A 14,891-nucleotide genomic window follows, 5' to 3' on the forward strand; every position below is an offset into this window, starting at 1 on the left:
TAATATTTGATGAAGGCATTTATTTTTTAACGTTGTTGATGATGACCGCAGATACAGTAGTGGGTTTAATTAGAAAATTAAAACAGCAACATAAACAGCAACAGCAGCATAAACGGCAACTTAGACCGCAACGGCAACATAGACGGCAACAGAGACGGCAAAATAAGTTTTTTTATAATGAAGAAAATTCAAAATATGTTTTGTCTTCAAAAATTTTAATAAATAAATAAGTTTATTATTATTATTATTATTATTATTATTAGAGAATTTATATAGCGCCCTTTAATGCATCTCAAAGGCGCGGATATTATTATTTAATTTATATTTTACTTAAAGATGTTAATTGAAAATTTACATGTGTGTATTTTGTATAATAACAATAATAAAATAATAATAAAATAATAATAAAATAATAATAATAATAATGACACTTATATAGCGATTTTTAAAATGTAATCTCTAAAGTTCTCATAACTAAAGAATAAAGTAAAGTAACGAAAAAGAATTGTAATTATCGGATAAGTTTGTCTTCAACTATTTCTTGAACTTCTTGAAAGACAAACCGGGTCGACGCTAAAATCCCTGCAAATCACTCCAAACAAAATGACATTAAAAACTGTTATTGTATAGTCGTCTTGTTTAGCAACATAAAAATAACCACAATAATTTTTCTGTAATCAACAAAAGTTACAATATAAAAACAGATGCGATAAACTGTTATTGTCGAGTCGCTTTTCACCAACAAAACTCCCATCTCATTTCATGATAACACACGCAATGTGTTAGAAATCTCTGGAGTATCAGGCTTTTTTTAAACTGTGGGAAGAATTCATGACTTGTCAGAATCAACAAAATAAGTTTTTTTTTTAATGAAGAAACATATATACACACTTAGTTAGTTGGCTGTAACGGTTGGATATTTTTCGCTGCTAGTAAATCTCAATTTTATTCGTTAATTTCGATAAATTTCTGTTGTATTTTATAATAATCGATTAAGTAAATTTAGTTTAATATAAATTAGTTTAAATAATATTATAATTTTAGTTATTTATAAAGTTTAATCATAATTATAGAATAAGTTTTTTTTTAATTTGGAGTCACGTGATTGCTCATTATAATTTGTGTGCGCCGGCATGTCTGCAGCTAAAGGTGAGAAATGTACATGCAGAAAGTGTTTGAAAGAATTAAAGGTGAATAAAAAACGTGTATGCTGTTATCGATGTAATAGTATTTTTCATTTGGAATGTACACTTTTGACCGAACCTATATGCGAGATAGTTGAAGCGTATAACAATTTAAAATGGTTCTGTGACGACTGTGTTGAATCGTCAACCGAACTAAAAGGTTTTGAATTCAAGAAAATGTTCAATGATCTTGAGGCTGGTAGTGCTCAGATTCTGTCAAAGTTGGATAAATTTAATGATGAACTCCAACAAGAAATGAATAATATTAAAGCAAGTCTTATGTTAAATGAACGTACATTGTTTCGACTTGATAATAGTGAATCGTCAGTTCGTAATGAAATAACAAACTTGAAAAATGAAATGGGTAATACGTTCGCTGACATTGTTAAGCGAGAAGTTAAAACCAATGTCAATGTAGTCAACAATGAGATGGGTACCACATTTGCCGACATTGTTAGACGTGAAGTCAAAGACCGTGTTGATGTCATTAATGATGGAGTAAAGGCTGTACATAAAACGTTAAATGATGCAACTATACTTAAAGAGAGAGAATTGAATTTAGTTTTCTTCCGCCTGGATGAGGGTAATAGCGACCGTTCTAATATTAAGAAAATATTAAAACATCTATTGGACGAGATATCTGAAAAAGACATTGTCAAAGTTATGAGACTCGGAAAAAAGAAAGATGGTGCTGTTCGACCGATATTGGTAAAATTTGATAATTTGAATGTCAAAAATAACATCATGCGGAACGTCTCCAGAATGAGGTCGTTGTCTGAAGAGTTTAAACACATTGGTCTTAGCCATGATTTGACTATTGACCAAAGGAAGGAGCACAGGGCTCTGGTTGACAAGGCAAAAGTGGATGAAGCAGCTGATAAGTCGGGTTTTTTATACAGAGTAGTGGGGCCAGTGGGAAGGTGGAGGATTGTAACATTTCATCCGGAGATAAAGTAAATTTAATAAATGTTGGTTTATTAAATATCAGATCAATTGTTTCAAAATTTGATATTGTTCATGAATTGATTTTGGATGGGCTGGATATTTTTGTGTTGGTTGAAACTTGGCATGGGGCGTCAGATAATATTTCAGTTAAATTGTCAATGCCATCGGGCTTTAATTTTGTGGATTATTTGAGACCCCACATCATGGTGGTTTGATTGTATTTCATAGATCTCGTTTTGGATGCAAAGAAGTTAGTTTACCACTACTGACTACGTTTGAAGCTATTGCTCTTAGATTCATAATAAATAAAACAGATTTTGTTTTGTTGGCGGGTATACAGACCTGGCTCGGCATTGGTTAGTGCTTTGTTTTTTGAAGAACTTGTAAATGTATTAGAAAATATTTCTGTTCTAAGTTCAAATGTTTTGCTAGCGGGTGATTTTAATGTTCATCTTGAAAGAGCTAATGATCAGAATACCATTCGTTTACTCGAAGTTTTTGAAATGTTTCAATTAACAAATCATGTAAATAAACCGACTCATGATCTTGGTGGTACACTCGATTTAATTGCCAGTTCTAGTGATTTCCAGGCTACAGATTGTAGAGTTTTACCAAGTGGTGTCACTCTGATCATGGTTTGGTTTTGGTTCAAATACCAATAAAACAATTATGTAACAAGACAAAGATAAAATTAGTCAGATCTTGGAAGTATATGAATGGTGATGACTTAGCAACGCTTGTGGAAAAATCTCCTTTATCTAAACCGTGTCAAAGCGACAACATTGATTGTGAATTTAATATTTTTAATGATTTGACGAAGATAGTTAATATAATCGCACCACTTCGTTATGTTAAAATTAGGTGTGATCTAATCTGTCCTTGGTTTGATAAGGAATGTTACATTGCAAGAGCAGATTGTCAATGAAGAGAAAGAAAATATAGAAACTGTTTGCTGCCTGAGCGTCGTGGTGATTGGGTCACAGCTTTGAAGCATAAAACTAAGCTTTTTTCAAAAAAGCGAAATTCTTATTGGAAAAAATTAATCAATGATAATAAAAATAGTCCTAAAAATCTATGGAGCATTGTCAACAGAGTATTATGCAATAACAATTCGATTTCAATTCAAGAAGCGCCAGATAATAGCTCTGATCAATTTTTAAATTTTTTTCGAGAAAATTGATAGAGTTAGACAAACTACGAACGTTGCAAATCAACCAGCTTTTGATGAAAGTAAATTAAACAGTGATGAATTGTTTTCATTTTTTTCACCTGTAACTGAAACGGAATTAAAAAAGATTATATTTAATTTACCATCAAAGACGTGTCTATTGGATTTGATTCCTACTTATGTTCTTAAGAAGTATTTAGATTTATTTACTTTTTTGACAAGTTTTGTCAATTTAAGCTTGACAACTAGTGCGTTTCCTGCTCGTTGTAAGCATGCAATTGTTCTCCCAATTTTGAAAAAAAATAATGCAGATAGGAGTGATCTAAGGAATTACCGACCAGTTTCAAACTTGTGTTTTGTGTCGAAAGTCATCGAACGCGTCGTAGCAAAAAGTTTGTTAAAACTCTTAGATAAATATAAATTGATTCCTCTCTACCAGTCTGGATATAGACGTTACCATTCTACGGAAACTGCTTTGTTATATGTTTTATCAGAAATATATGCTGCTATTGATGAGCAAAATGTTTCTCTGTTGACGTTTTTGGATATGTCTGCAGCATTTGATTGTGTAGATCATGGTATTCTGTTGGAGAGAATGAACAACGATTTTGGGATTTCGGGCACGGTGATTGATTGGTTTAAATCTTATCTTTCTGGAAGAACAGAACAAGTCTCTTATAAAAATAATTTGTCAAATATAAAACTGGTCTCCTCCGGTGTACCACAGGGTTCTGTGCTTGGACCTATTTTGTTCTTATTATATACAGCTGATCTTTATGGAGTTATCGAGTCATTTGGTTTTAAATATCATGCTTTCGCAGATGACATTCAGATAATTTTAGGTAGTAAACCTGATACCTTCCATTTTGAAATTAACAAGCTTACCGAATGTTTGAATAAATTGGATGTTTGGATGTCGTGTAATTATCTGAAGTTAAATCAGTGCAAGTCCCAGTTTCTTCCTATAGGCACCTGGCAGCAGTTATCAAGGGTTGGTATTAATTCAGTTATAATACAAAATGAAAATGTTCAGTTTTGCCATAGGGCTACAAATTTGGGGTGTATTTTTGACACCAAACTAACTGAATGATCATATAAAAACAATTGTGAAGACATGTTCATTCCAACTGCAAAGATTGAATCGAGTTAAAAAATCATTGAACAAATCAACATTACAGTCATTAATGCACGCGTTCGTCCATTCACGTTTGGACTATTGCAATAGCTTGTTTTATGGTTTACCGAACAGATCGATTGTGATGCTTCAGTCCATCCAGAATAGAGCTGCTAAAATTGTTGCAGGTGGTGCTAAATTTGATCGCGTTACGTCAATTTTGAGGAACCTACATTGGCTAACTGTCAATAAAAGGATAATATATAAAATCTGTATGGTAATGTACAAGGTTTTAAATGGATTTACGCCAGAATATTTGACATGCAAGTTCAATAAAAAGAGATCAAATTTGCGTATTGGCACAAGTCTAAGATTTGATGATGATAATTTGATGGTTGTGCCTGTTTTTCGTTTGCAGATAGGAGCAAGAAATATTGCAGTGTCGGGGGCGGTTGTATAGAATGGTTTGCCACGGTCGTTGAGGGTGTGCGATTCAGGGATTGAAAACTTTAGGAAGAATTTGAAGACTTATTTATTTAACCAATAACTGTGAACTGATTTATTTGTGGTTTATTTTATCTACTTTTTCAGCTATTTCTGTTAATTATAGGATAGCGCTTTTGAAAAATTAACACTATTATTTTTAATAAGCGCTTCATAAATTTTAATGATAATAATAATAATAATAATACATACATACATACATACATAAACATACATACGTACACACACACACACACACACACACACACACACACACACACACACACACACACACACACACACATACATACATACTATTTTTATCAGCACATTTTTTCGACGCAGCTGTGAAAAAGCCGTCGCCATTGGTTTTGCTGTTGTTGATGATGTGTGGTTTCTGTCTATGTTGTTGTTGCCGACTATGTTTCCGTCTATGTTGCCGTCTATGTTGTTGTTGCAGACTATTATGTTGCCGTCTATGTTGTTGTTGCAGACTATTATGTTTCCGTCTATGTTGCCGTCTATGTTGTTGTTGCCAACTATTATGTTGTTATCTATGTTGTTGTCCATGTTGTGGTCTAATTTGTTATTGTTGTTATTATTATTATTGTTATTATTAATGAGTGCAACTGCTGCTGACGTCATTCTTGCATTTAAACGTGTTTCCTGTTTGTTAGTTTTCATAACAAATGAACAAACCACATTACCGTGAGTATAGTGAACGAAGGTTAACAGCATAAAGATAAGCACTATAATTTTTGAATATTCAACAAAAGTTTCAAAATAATCGCAATGGATTTAGCAAAAACAAAATTTAAAAAAACCCACAAAACCTCAACGACAACAACACAAACAACAACAGCAACGCAACAACAGCAACGCAACAACAGCAACACAACAACACAAACAACAACAGCAACACAACAACAACCCAAAACATGAATGACAGCATAGTGATTTTGGAATGGCATTTATTGCTACAAGAATACAATCCAATAAAGATTATTGCATCATTCTCAACATGATAACATCGCACATGTCTGTCTACCAACCAACTAACCAACCAACTTATCAACCAACCAACCATCCAATCAACCTACAAACCAATCAACCAACCAAACATCCAACCAACCATCCAACCAACCAACTAAACATACCAACCAGCCAACCAATCACACAGATGTAAACAAAAACCACACACACACATACACACACACATACATCCATAAAAACACACTGAATGCTGACTGTGGATTAGTAGAGAAAAAAACAAAATAATATAAATGGTTAGCTTACTGAATCGTATTTATCTTCTATTGCTCAAAATCTCACAAGCGTACAAACCAATAAACACACATATATACACACATACATACGCAAACATGCATACATACGTACATATATACGTACATATAAACTCATATACACACATATATACATACAGTACACGTATATACGAACATACATATACATACATAAATGAACAACACACACATACGTCGATTAATACTACATAAATAAACAAATACATACATACATAAATACATACATAAATACATATATGTATGTATGTATGTATGTTAAAACCAAAACATGATGAGTGACACTGAACCGTCAAACATCAAGTAACAAATGGATTAACACTTTGATTTGTCGTTAATTGCACATGTTGGCATTCAGTTGGATATTTTCAAGCACACAGACACGCAGGAACCGCTGCAACAAGCACGAAATGTGGTTAGTTGCGAAAAACAGTTCCCTGCTGTCGCCTGATCTGACGCTGATCATTTTACATATTGCCTTAAGAAATTTAAGGGTGTTGGGGTCCATCGGGCCGAGAACCTCGATACATATTGGCAAGAATTCCATCGAGGGGAGGGCGTTCCCATATTTTTTTCATTTTCTCGTCCGCTGCCCTGGCCGCGGCAAATATGTACGTATGTATGTATTATTATTATTATTATTAATAAAAAACTTAATATAGCGTTCGTTATAGCAGTTTTCACAAACGCTATAAAATTATAACTAATATTAACAACAAAATAGCAAGAATGATGTATGTATGTATGTATGTATGTATGTATGTATGTATGTATGTATGTATGTATGTATGTATGTATGTATGTATGTATGTATGTATGTATGTATGTATGTATGTATGTATGTATGTATGTATGTATGTATGTATGTATGTATGTATGTATGTATGTATGTATGTATGTATGGATGTATGTATGTATGTATGTATGTATGTATGTATGTATGTATGTATGTATGTATGTATGTATGTATGTATGTATGTATGTATGTATGTATGTATGTATGTATGTATGTATGTATGTATGTATGTATGTATGTATGTATGTATGTATGTATGTATGTATGTATGTATGTATGTATGTATGTATGTATGTATGTATGTATGTATGTATGTATGTATGTATGTATGTATGTATGTATGTATGTATGTATGTATGTATGTATATATGTAAATATATATATATATGTATATATATATATATACACATACGAAACGAAATTTTATTTGCTTCTCAAAATTAAAAGAAAGCAGGATGACCATAATAGAATTTATATAAAATTCATCTAGTATGGCCACCTAAACAGAAATGTCCCAAGTTCACACAAATTTTCAGCAAATAATAAAAATTTTCCCTAAATGATCTATGAGAGGCATGTTAGATGTTAGTTGTTAGTAAATTAACAGACTCAACTCTGTTAGCAAAACAGGTGTTAGTTGTTAGTACGATGGTTCATGGTTTATGTATAACAATGTTTGGTATCCATCCAGAAAAACACTGGATAGACATTACATACATATATACAAACAAACATACAAACAAACATACATAATTGTTGCAGATCTGAAGAGAGAGGCAAGCATATGTCACAGTCTGAAGCATCCATATATCCTGGAACTCTTTGAAACGTATAGTAACAATGGAGTTTTCTATATGGTCTTTGAATTGTTAGTTATGTTGTTGTTGTTGTTTGTTATTGTTTGTTGTTGTTGTTTGTTATTGTTTGTTGTGTTGTTGCGTTGTTTTTGTTTTCAATTTTGTTTCTATTATGGTCGTCATCACGTAGTTGATTTGTTATTCTCGTTTTTGTTAGTGTGTTGATGTTGTTGTGGTGTTTGTTGTTTTTTTTAAATAGTTGGTGGATATGTTGTAATTGAGTAATTGAGGGTGATGCTGCTTTGATTGTTGTTGTGGTTAGCAGTATTGTTGTTGTTGTTGTTGCTGTTGTTTTTGTTGTTGTTGTTGTGAGTGTAGTAACGTAGTAAGTAACGTTGTTTTTGCATTTGTTGTTTTTTTGGAGAAGCTGCGTTAGTTTACTGTTATTTTATGTTCCTATCTTAGTTGTAAAATGCTGCTAATAAATACATTTTACTGTTGAAATGCCGTAAAAAGGCTGTTTATTTTGAAGATTATCGAAAGATAGATAGATTTTACGCTGAACCAGACCGTGTGTTTGTTTAGTAACACTGATTGCTATTTCTTTTTATAGTACTCACTTCATATAGTACTCACTCACTCACTCACTCACTCACTCACTCACTCACTCACTCACTCACTCACTCACTCACTCACTCACTCACTCACTCGCTCACTCACTCGCTCGCTCACTCACTCGCTCACTCACTCACTCACTCGCTCGCTCACTCACTCGCTCACTCACTCACTCACTCACTCACTCACTCACTCAAACTCCAAACGCACCGCGGATGTAAAGTTGCGTGAATTACAGCGTCAAAAATTTTTTATGATAAGTGGAGATATCTTTGCAATTGAAGCCAGGCTGGACCAGGAACCTGTAGCTATTACAACAACTCGCTGCCGGTAGCGGGCTGCTTTCACTGAAACAATTTTCAGTTTTCTCTCTCTCTTTCTCTCTTTTCTTATCTTTCTCTCTCCGTTTCTTCAACTCTTCATTTCCTCTTTTTCTTTCTCTAATGCTTTCATTTCACTTTTTTCTTTCTCAAAGGCAGATGCAAGCAAAAGAGAGTTGTATAAAATTCTGTAAGAAATGATGGAAAATGTATTTTTTGCATTTTAAGCGTTAATCTCTAATGATCAACTTTGACGTTTTTTCACCTATTGCTACCGCGTTCTGATACCTGGGCAGAAATTGACAAAACCGAAACCATTTCTGTAGACCAGGGGTTGGCAAACTTTTTTGCTGTGAGGGCCGCATTGAGAACTATTTTACCTTTGAAGGGCCGCACCTTTGAAGGGCTGCACCTTTGAAGGGCCGCATATGTACTTAAATAGCAAATTAAAAAAAAAAGTTTTCAAGATTTGTTTTCTAAGATTTGTGACTCCTTTTTTTGGTCATAATGTCTGGCAAACGACATTATTTTTGGCGAACAAGGCCTTGCTAGCCGCTGAAATATGCCGTAGTTTGCCCACCCCTGCTGTAGAACCATGTGTTTGAACGTGTGCAACTAATTATAACATTGAGTCTGGTGTTGCGAATGATTTGATGCTAGTACAACTTCTAGTAATAGTAGAGAGAGAATTTCATCAACAAATTCAAAAAAATTATCATAAAATCGTTGTTAGAAAAATTGAAATGTGAAGTTTTAGACTATGGCGTTTGATATTTTTACGTTAAAATGACTTAAGGAGAAATTAATCATTTATTTATTTAGTTATTCATTTATTTATTTATTACAAATAACAAAAATATTAATTTTAAATAACCTAAAAATTGTTTTAAATAAAACTAGAAATAATTACGACGTCGTCGTCTTCATTCACTTTCAATTCACACGCAACGATAGTGAGCTTTTTACAGCTTGCACCTACTATATTTCGTATCGATTTTCTTACTTTATCTCGTTCCGTTTCATTTGGATTCGTTAATAACGATACTTTTTAATAAACTGTTTTTATTATTATTATTAGTAGTAGTAGTAGTAATAGTAGTAGTAGTGGTAGTAGTAATAATAGTAGTAGTAGTAGTAGTAGCTGTTAATTTATCTATTACTATAGTAATAATAATAATAATAATAACAGTTTATTAAAAAGTATCGTTATTAACGAATCGAAACGAAACGGAACGAGATGAAGTAATTTAATAAAGTGAAATTATTTTCAACAAATATTTGTTGTCAAATCTTTACAAAAAGTTGATTAGCTTGTATTCTCTTTTAGCTCATACACGCACTACTCCAAAGCTTTTTCTACCGAAGAAGTGTTTTTTAGCAATTTTAACAAATCGGTTAAAAGTTGGAAATAAAATGGTTCGTTGTAATTTTTACGTACGATCTCACAGAAGGCCGAATGTTACTTAACAGCGTGGCAATGTTTCTGTGGACAACACAGCAACTAAAGTAAAATTTTTATAATTTTTCTTCATTGTAGGGGCCCTTTTTTTAGAAGGCCCCGAGGTAGTAACCCCTCCTGCACCCCCCCAAAAAAAATTCGACCCTGTAATTATAATAATAGAAGTATTTTTGGTTATGGTAGTGGTGGTAATAGTATTAGTATTATTTTCTATAATTATGTTAATTATATATGTGTGTGTTTGTGTGCGTGTGTGTGTATCCGTATTGTAACATTTTTATTTATTGGCTTGAAAAGTTGAAATCCTATATTAATCCGCTGAGGTTCATCTGATATTTACGATCGGAAGATCGAGTGTGAGTGAGTGAGTGAGCGAGCAAGTGAGTGAGTGAGTGAGCGAGTGAGTGAGTGAGTAAGTGAGTGAGTGAGTGAGCGAGCGAGCGAGCGAGCAAGTGAGTGAGTGAGTGAGTGTTCCTTCATTTGCATCGTCATCTTTAATGTCCGTCGTGATCATCATCGTTGCCGTCGTCATCATCATCATCATTGTCATCATCACCTCATTATTACATCATCATTACATCATCACTACTGTCCTTTTGTCTTAGTCATGCTTCATCATCATCATCATCATTACATCATCACCTCATTATTGCATCATCATTACATCATCACCTCATTATTGCATCATCATTACATCATCACCTCATTATCCATCTTCATCATCGTCATCATCGTTAGTGGATTTTCTTCATTTCATATTTCTTTCGCGAGAGCGTTCAAGCGATGTACATCGGGAAATTTTAGTGAGAAAAGAATTTCTGAGAAAAAAAAATGAAATAAAATACAAACTCTGATGCGAACCATTATATTTGTTCGTTCGTTCGTTTATTTGTTTGTTTGTTCTTTTGTGGTTTGTTTTTTCGTTCGTTCGTTTATTTGTTTGTTTGTGGTTTGTTTGTTCGTTTATTTGTTTGTTTGTTCTTTTGTGGTTTGTATGTTCGTTTAATTGTTTGTCTGTTCTTTTTTGGTTTGTTTTTTCGTTCGTTCGTTTATTTGTTCGTTTGTTTTTTGTGGTTTGTTTTTTCGTTCGTTTGTTTAATTGTTTGTCTGTTCTTTTGTGGTTTGTTTGTTCGTTCGTTCGTTTGTTTGTTTGCCTGCCTGCTTGCTTATGTTTACCATTTTGTCGTTCATTTTAATTAGCACAAGATCATTGATATTACTATATAATCCGGATCATCTCGTCATGAATACTTGCATGCATTCCTTCAATCTCACGAAGCAAACTTCTCATTGCTTCATAAACAGAGGTGAATAACATTAAAACAAAACTTAACAACGCATATTAAGCCATATTAAACTTATATTTAACCATATAAACGAAATATAAACATACTATTGAGTTTATATGTAAAATATAATTAAGATAGTGAGCAAAACACAATTACTTACAAACAACTTACTGAAAAAATACTTAAAACATAAAAAAACAAACGAAAAACATAATAAAAACATACAAGTCACATACAAATAACATGCAGCAAACAACACACCATACAAAGTGTAGTACAACACACAATTAACATAAAAAATTCCATACAATCGCCAAACTTGCTGACCTCCGCTCCTGGTCAACATCCTACCTACAACATATACGATCCATCCCGTTGGACTTTTTTCACATTTTATCAGCTTCTGAGTAATTGAAAAATTTTTCAGAATAGGTTGGTCGTTCACCTTGTTGGTTCACCTTGTGTTCATCTCACATGTTTTCATTTTACATGTTTATTTTACGTATTTAACCTACATGTTCATCATATAAGTTTATCTTATATGTTCACCATACGTTCACCTAAGCTAGTTTTTTGTACATATGTTCATCTTTCATGTTCACATTATATTTTCATGTTATAAGTTTATGCTGTTTGTTCACTTATTGTGTTCATCTGTTCATCTTAAATGTTCACTATATATAATCATAATCAAAATATATTGAACAAACACATCAAGATAAAACCTGACCGTTTTTTCTGTAAGTAATGTTTAAACATGACAAATACGGACACACTCACACACACACACACACGCACACATATGCACACAGGCAGATATGATTATACTTTACATAATGATGACCTCAGTTAATTGATTGATGGCACAACGCGTTGAATTTAAATTATTATTATTATTTTCATTCATTCGTTTATCGGTTGTTATTATGAATCGTCCTAACATTCAATTTAAACTATTTGTCATGATTTTCACTCGCTCCGTTATATTTTATCCACTATAATTTCATTCTTTCATCTTGTAGTCTATCTTTTATCTCTCTATTTCTTGTTTCTTCTCTCTTTCTCTCTCTCTCTCTCTTTCTCTCTCTTTCTTTCTCTCTATTTTAGAAATTTTTAATCCAAAAAGAATATTGGTGAAAATATGGTTAAGCCACGCCGGCCAATAACAGCACACAATCTTCATGCTCCAATGCCAAATATTGTGTAAAGCAGTTTTGTTTAAGTCTGTCTGTCTGTATGTGTACGTGTGTGTGTGTGTGTGTGTGTGTGTGTGTGTGTGTGTGTGTGTGTGTGTGCGACTATATGTATTGTTTCATCAAGTACTACTACTACTAGAAGTAGCAGCAGCAGTAGTTGTAGTTATAGTAGGTAGGGTAGTAGTAGTAGTAGTAGTAGTATTAGTAGTAGTAGCAGCAGTAGTAGTAGTAGAAATAGACGTTGTTGTACAAGGAAAGTAAGAAATGCACAAACAACCCTCACCGAAGAAGCACAGTCTCTCTAATGAATTGTTACATGATTGATGGTCAGCCAATCACAAGAAAGCAAGCACATCACTGCTTCCGTCCCGTCACTTTTTTTTTAATCGCTCCTCGGCCGTTTTGTTTTTAATTCTTGTTTTTTTTTCTACTTCTACTTATTGATCTTTCTTCCAGACACGGGTCATATACAATAAAAATTCCCAAAACACCAAATCCATCCTAAATAGAAGGCCTACCTACTTAATCCCACAGGAAGAGAAAATATTATATTCGAGGCTGGCTGACCACTGTCTGACAACCGCCCTGGCCACTACCTGAAAACTGCTTGACCATTATTTGACCACTTATTTATCGCAATGGTCCAGTTACGCTTCACAAATAGGCACGCCTCTTGAATATTAATGGTCAAGTAACAGCATCTTCGCTGGTAGCATTAGAAATAATGTCATTATTCATTGTGGGGCTGTACCAAATCTTTTAGCTGATTTCTTGACGTAGTAGTGAATTATTAACTGGTATAGAAATGTAACGATTTAGAATACTCTAAACGGTTTGTGTTTGATTGAAAATGTCTGGCACTCACAAACACAACAATGAAAATAAATGTCTGTATTTGTGTGCGTGTGTAAAACATGTGTGTGTGCGTGTGTAAAACATGTGTGTGTGCGTGTGTATGGTGTGTGTGTGATTTACAATGAGTTTATCGTTAGAGATGTTACATGGTTCAACTATAACCACAAATGGTATTGATGGTATTGACAAAATTATTATTTCACACCGTATGTGTGTGCATATTGTGCTACACAGCACATGCACACACACACACACACGCACACAAACAAACACACGCACACACACACGTTTGTTGCATAAGTTTTCACGTGGTTGTTGTAGAAAAGACGTGAAATATTTTAAAGAACTTGAACAAAAAAAAAACACAGTCGGTGGTTAGGAGAGTTTAATTGTATTCGGAATCATTTCTTCGGAAAGGGACAAAAAAGTTCCTTCACAAATTCAACCAACGCCTGCGCATTACTTACCCAGTACTCATTCATTTGACACATTTCATTAAATCACGCACCCAAATGTTATTATTATCAGTAGTAATAGCAGTAGTTGTAGTAGCAGCAGCAGTTGTAGTAGTTGTTGTAGTAGTCATAGTAGTAGTTGTAGTAGTAGTAGTAGCAGTGGTAGTAGTAGTAACAGAAGCAGCGGTAATGACAGCAGCAACACTAGTTGTAGGGGCAGTATTAGTAGTAGTAGTAATAGTAGTAGTAGTAGTAGTAGTAGAAGTAGTAGTATTAGTTGAGAAAAACGAAGTCACCTGTAAAATTATTATTGTCGAGTATTTGAAGAGAAAGTTTAACAACGAATGTAAGGTACTTGTTTTTAAGACCACCGACATACTGAATTTCTGGTTAACTTTGCTTTCGAACCTCGTCACTGCAGCAGTTGGGCAAGACGCTTTAACTGTTACGCTAACACTTGGAAGGTAATGATAATAATTATGAGGATAATGTTAGTTCAAATGAGTCGTAGTATTATAAATAAATTTGTAAAGTAAACATTTAGGTGATGATGATGATGGCTATGATGATGATGATGATGGCTATGGTGATGATAATGATGGTGATGATGAAGACGACGATGATGAAGAAGATGAAGATGATAATGAAGACGACGATGATGATGAAGACGACGGCGATGATGATGATGATGAAGACGACGATGATAATGATGATGATTATGGGATGATGATATTGGTGGTTGTAACAATTTAACTGCCATATTAACTCCGAAGTAACTAAATGGATGACGATGACGACGATGATGATTGTTAAAGCTTGTTGACATCAATTGTAATGATGATGAGGAAGATGATGGGAATGACATTAAATTAATGAAAACAATTAAAATGGTG

At 33.5% G+C, this 14,891-nt stretch overlaps 3 protein-coding genes across 3 annotated transcripts in view; 2 read left to right on the forward strand and 1 right to left on the reverse strand.

Annotated features, from left to right (window-relative positions):
- Positions 1–1,133: 1,133 nt before the first annotated feature.
- HELRODRAFT_179953 (hypothetical protein) lies at positions 1,134–2,141 on the forward strand (the record flags this gene model as incomplete). The annotated part of the gene is made up of 1 exon (XM_009028743.1): positions 1,134–2,141. The coding sequence occupies one exon, from the start codon at positions 1,134–1,136 to the stop codon at positions 2,139–2,141; it is 1,008 nt and encodes a 335-aa protein (XP_009026991.1).
- Positions 2,142–2,199: 58 nt separating this feature from the next.
- Positions 2,200–5,464, reverse strand: HELRODRAFT_179954 (hypothetical protein; the record flags this gene model as incomplete). The annotated part of the gene is made up of 2 exons (XM_009028744.1): positions 2,200–2,298; positions 5,210–5,464. The coding sequence occupies 2 exons, from the start codon at positions 5,462–5,464 to the stop codon at positions 2,200–2,202; spliced, it is 354 nt and encodes a 117-aa protein (XP_009026992.1).
- A 2,210-nt stretch (positions 5,465–7,674) lies between these two features.
- HELRODRAFT_87454 (hypothetical protein) overlaps positions 7,675–14,891 on the forward strand; it is a gene marked incomplete at both ends in the record, with an annotated part of 23,389 nt that continues 16,172 nt past the window's right edge. Inside the window, one exon of the mRNA XM_009028714.1 lies at positions 7,675–7,889. Coding sequence (XP_009026962.1) covers positions 7,675–7,889 — 215 coding nt within the window. The remainder of the gene's footprint in view (positions 7,890–14,891) is intronic.

Source organism: Helobdella robusta, assembly GCF_000326865.2.
Source record: "Helobdella robusta unplaced genomic scaffold HELROscaffold_58, whole genome shotgun sequence".
Classification (NCBI taxonomy): domain Eukaryota; kingdom Metazoa; phylum Annelida; class Clitellata; order Rhynchobdellida; family Glossiphoniidae; genus Helobdella; species Helobdella robusta.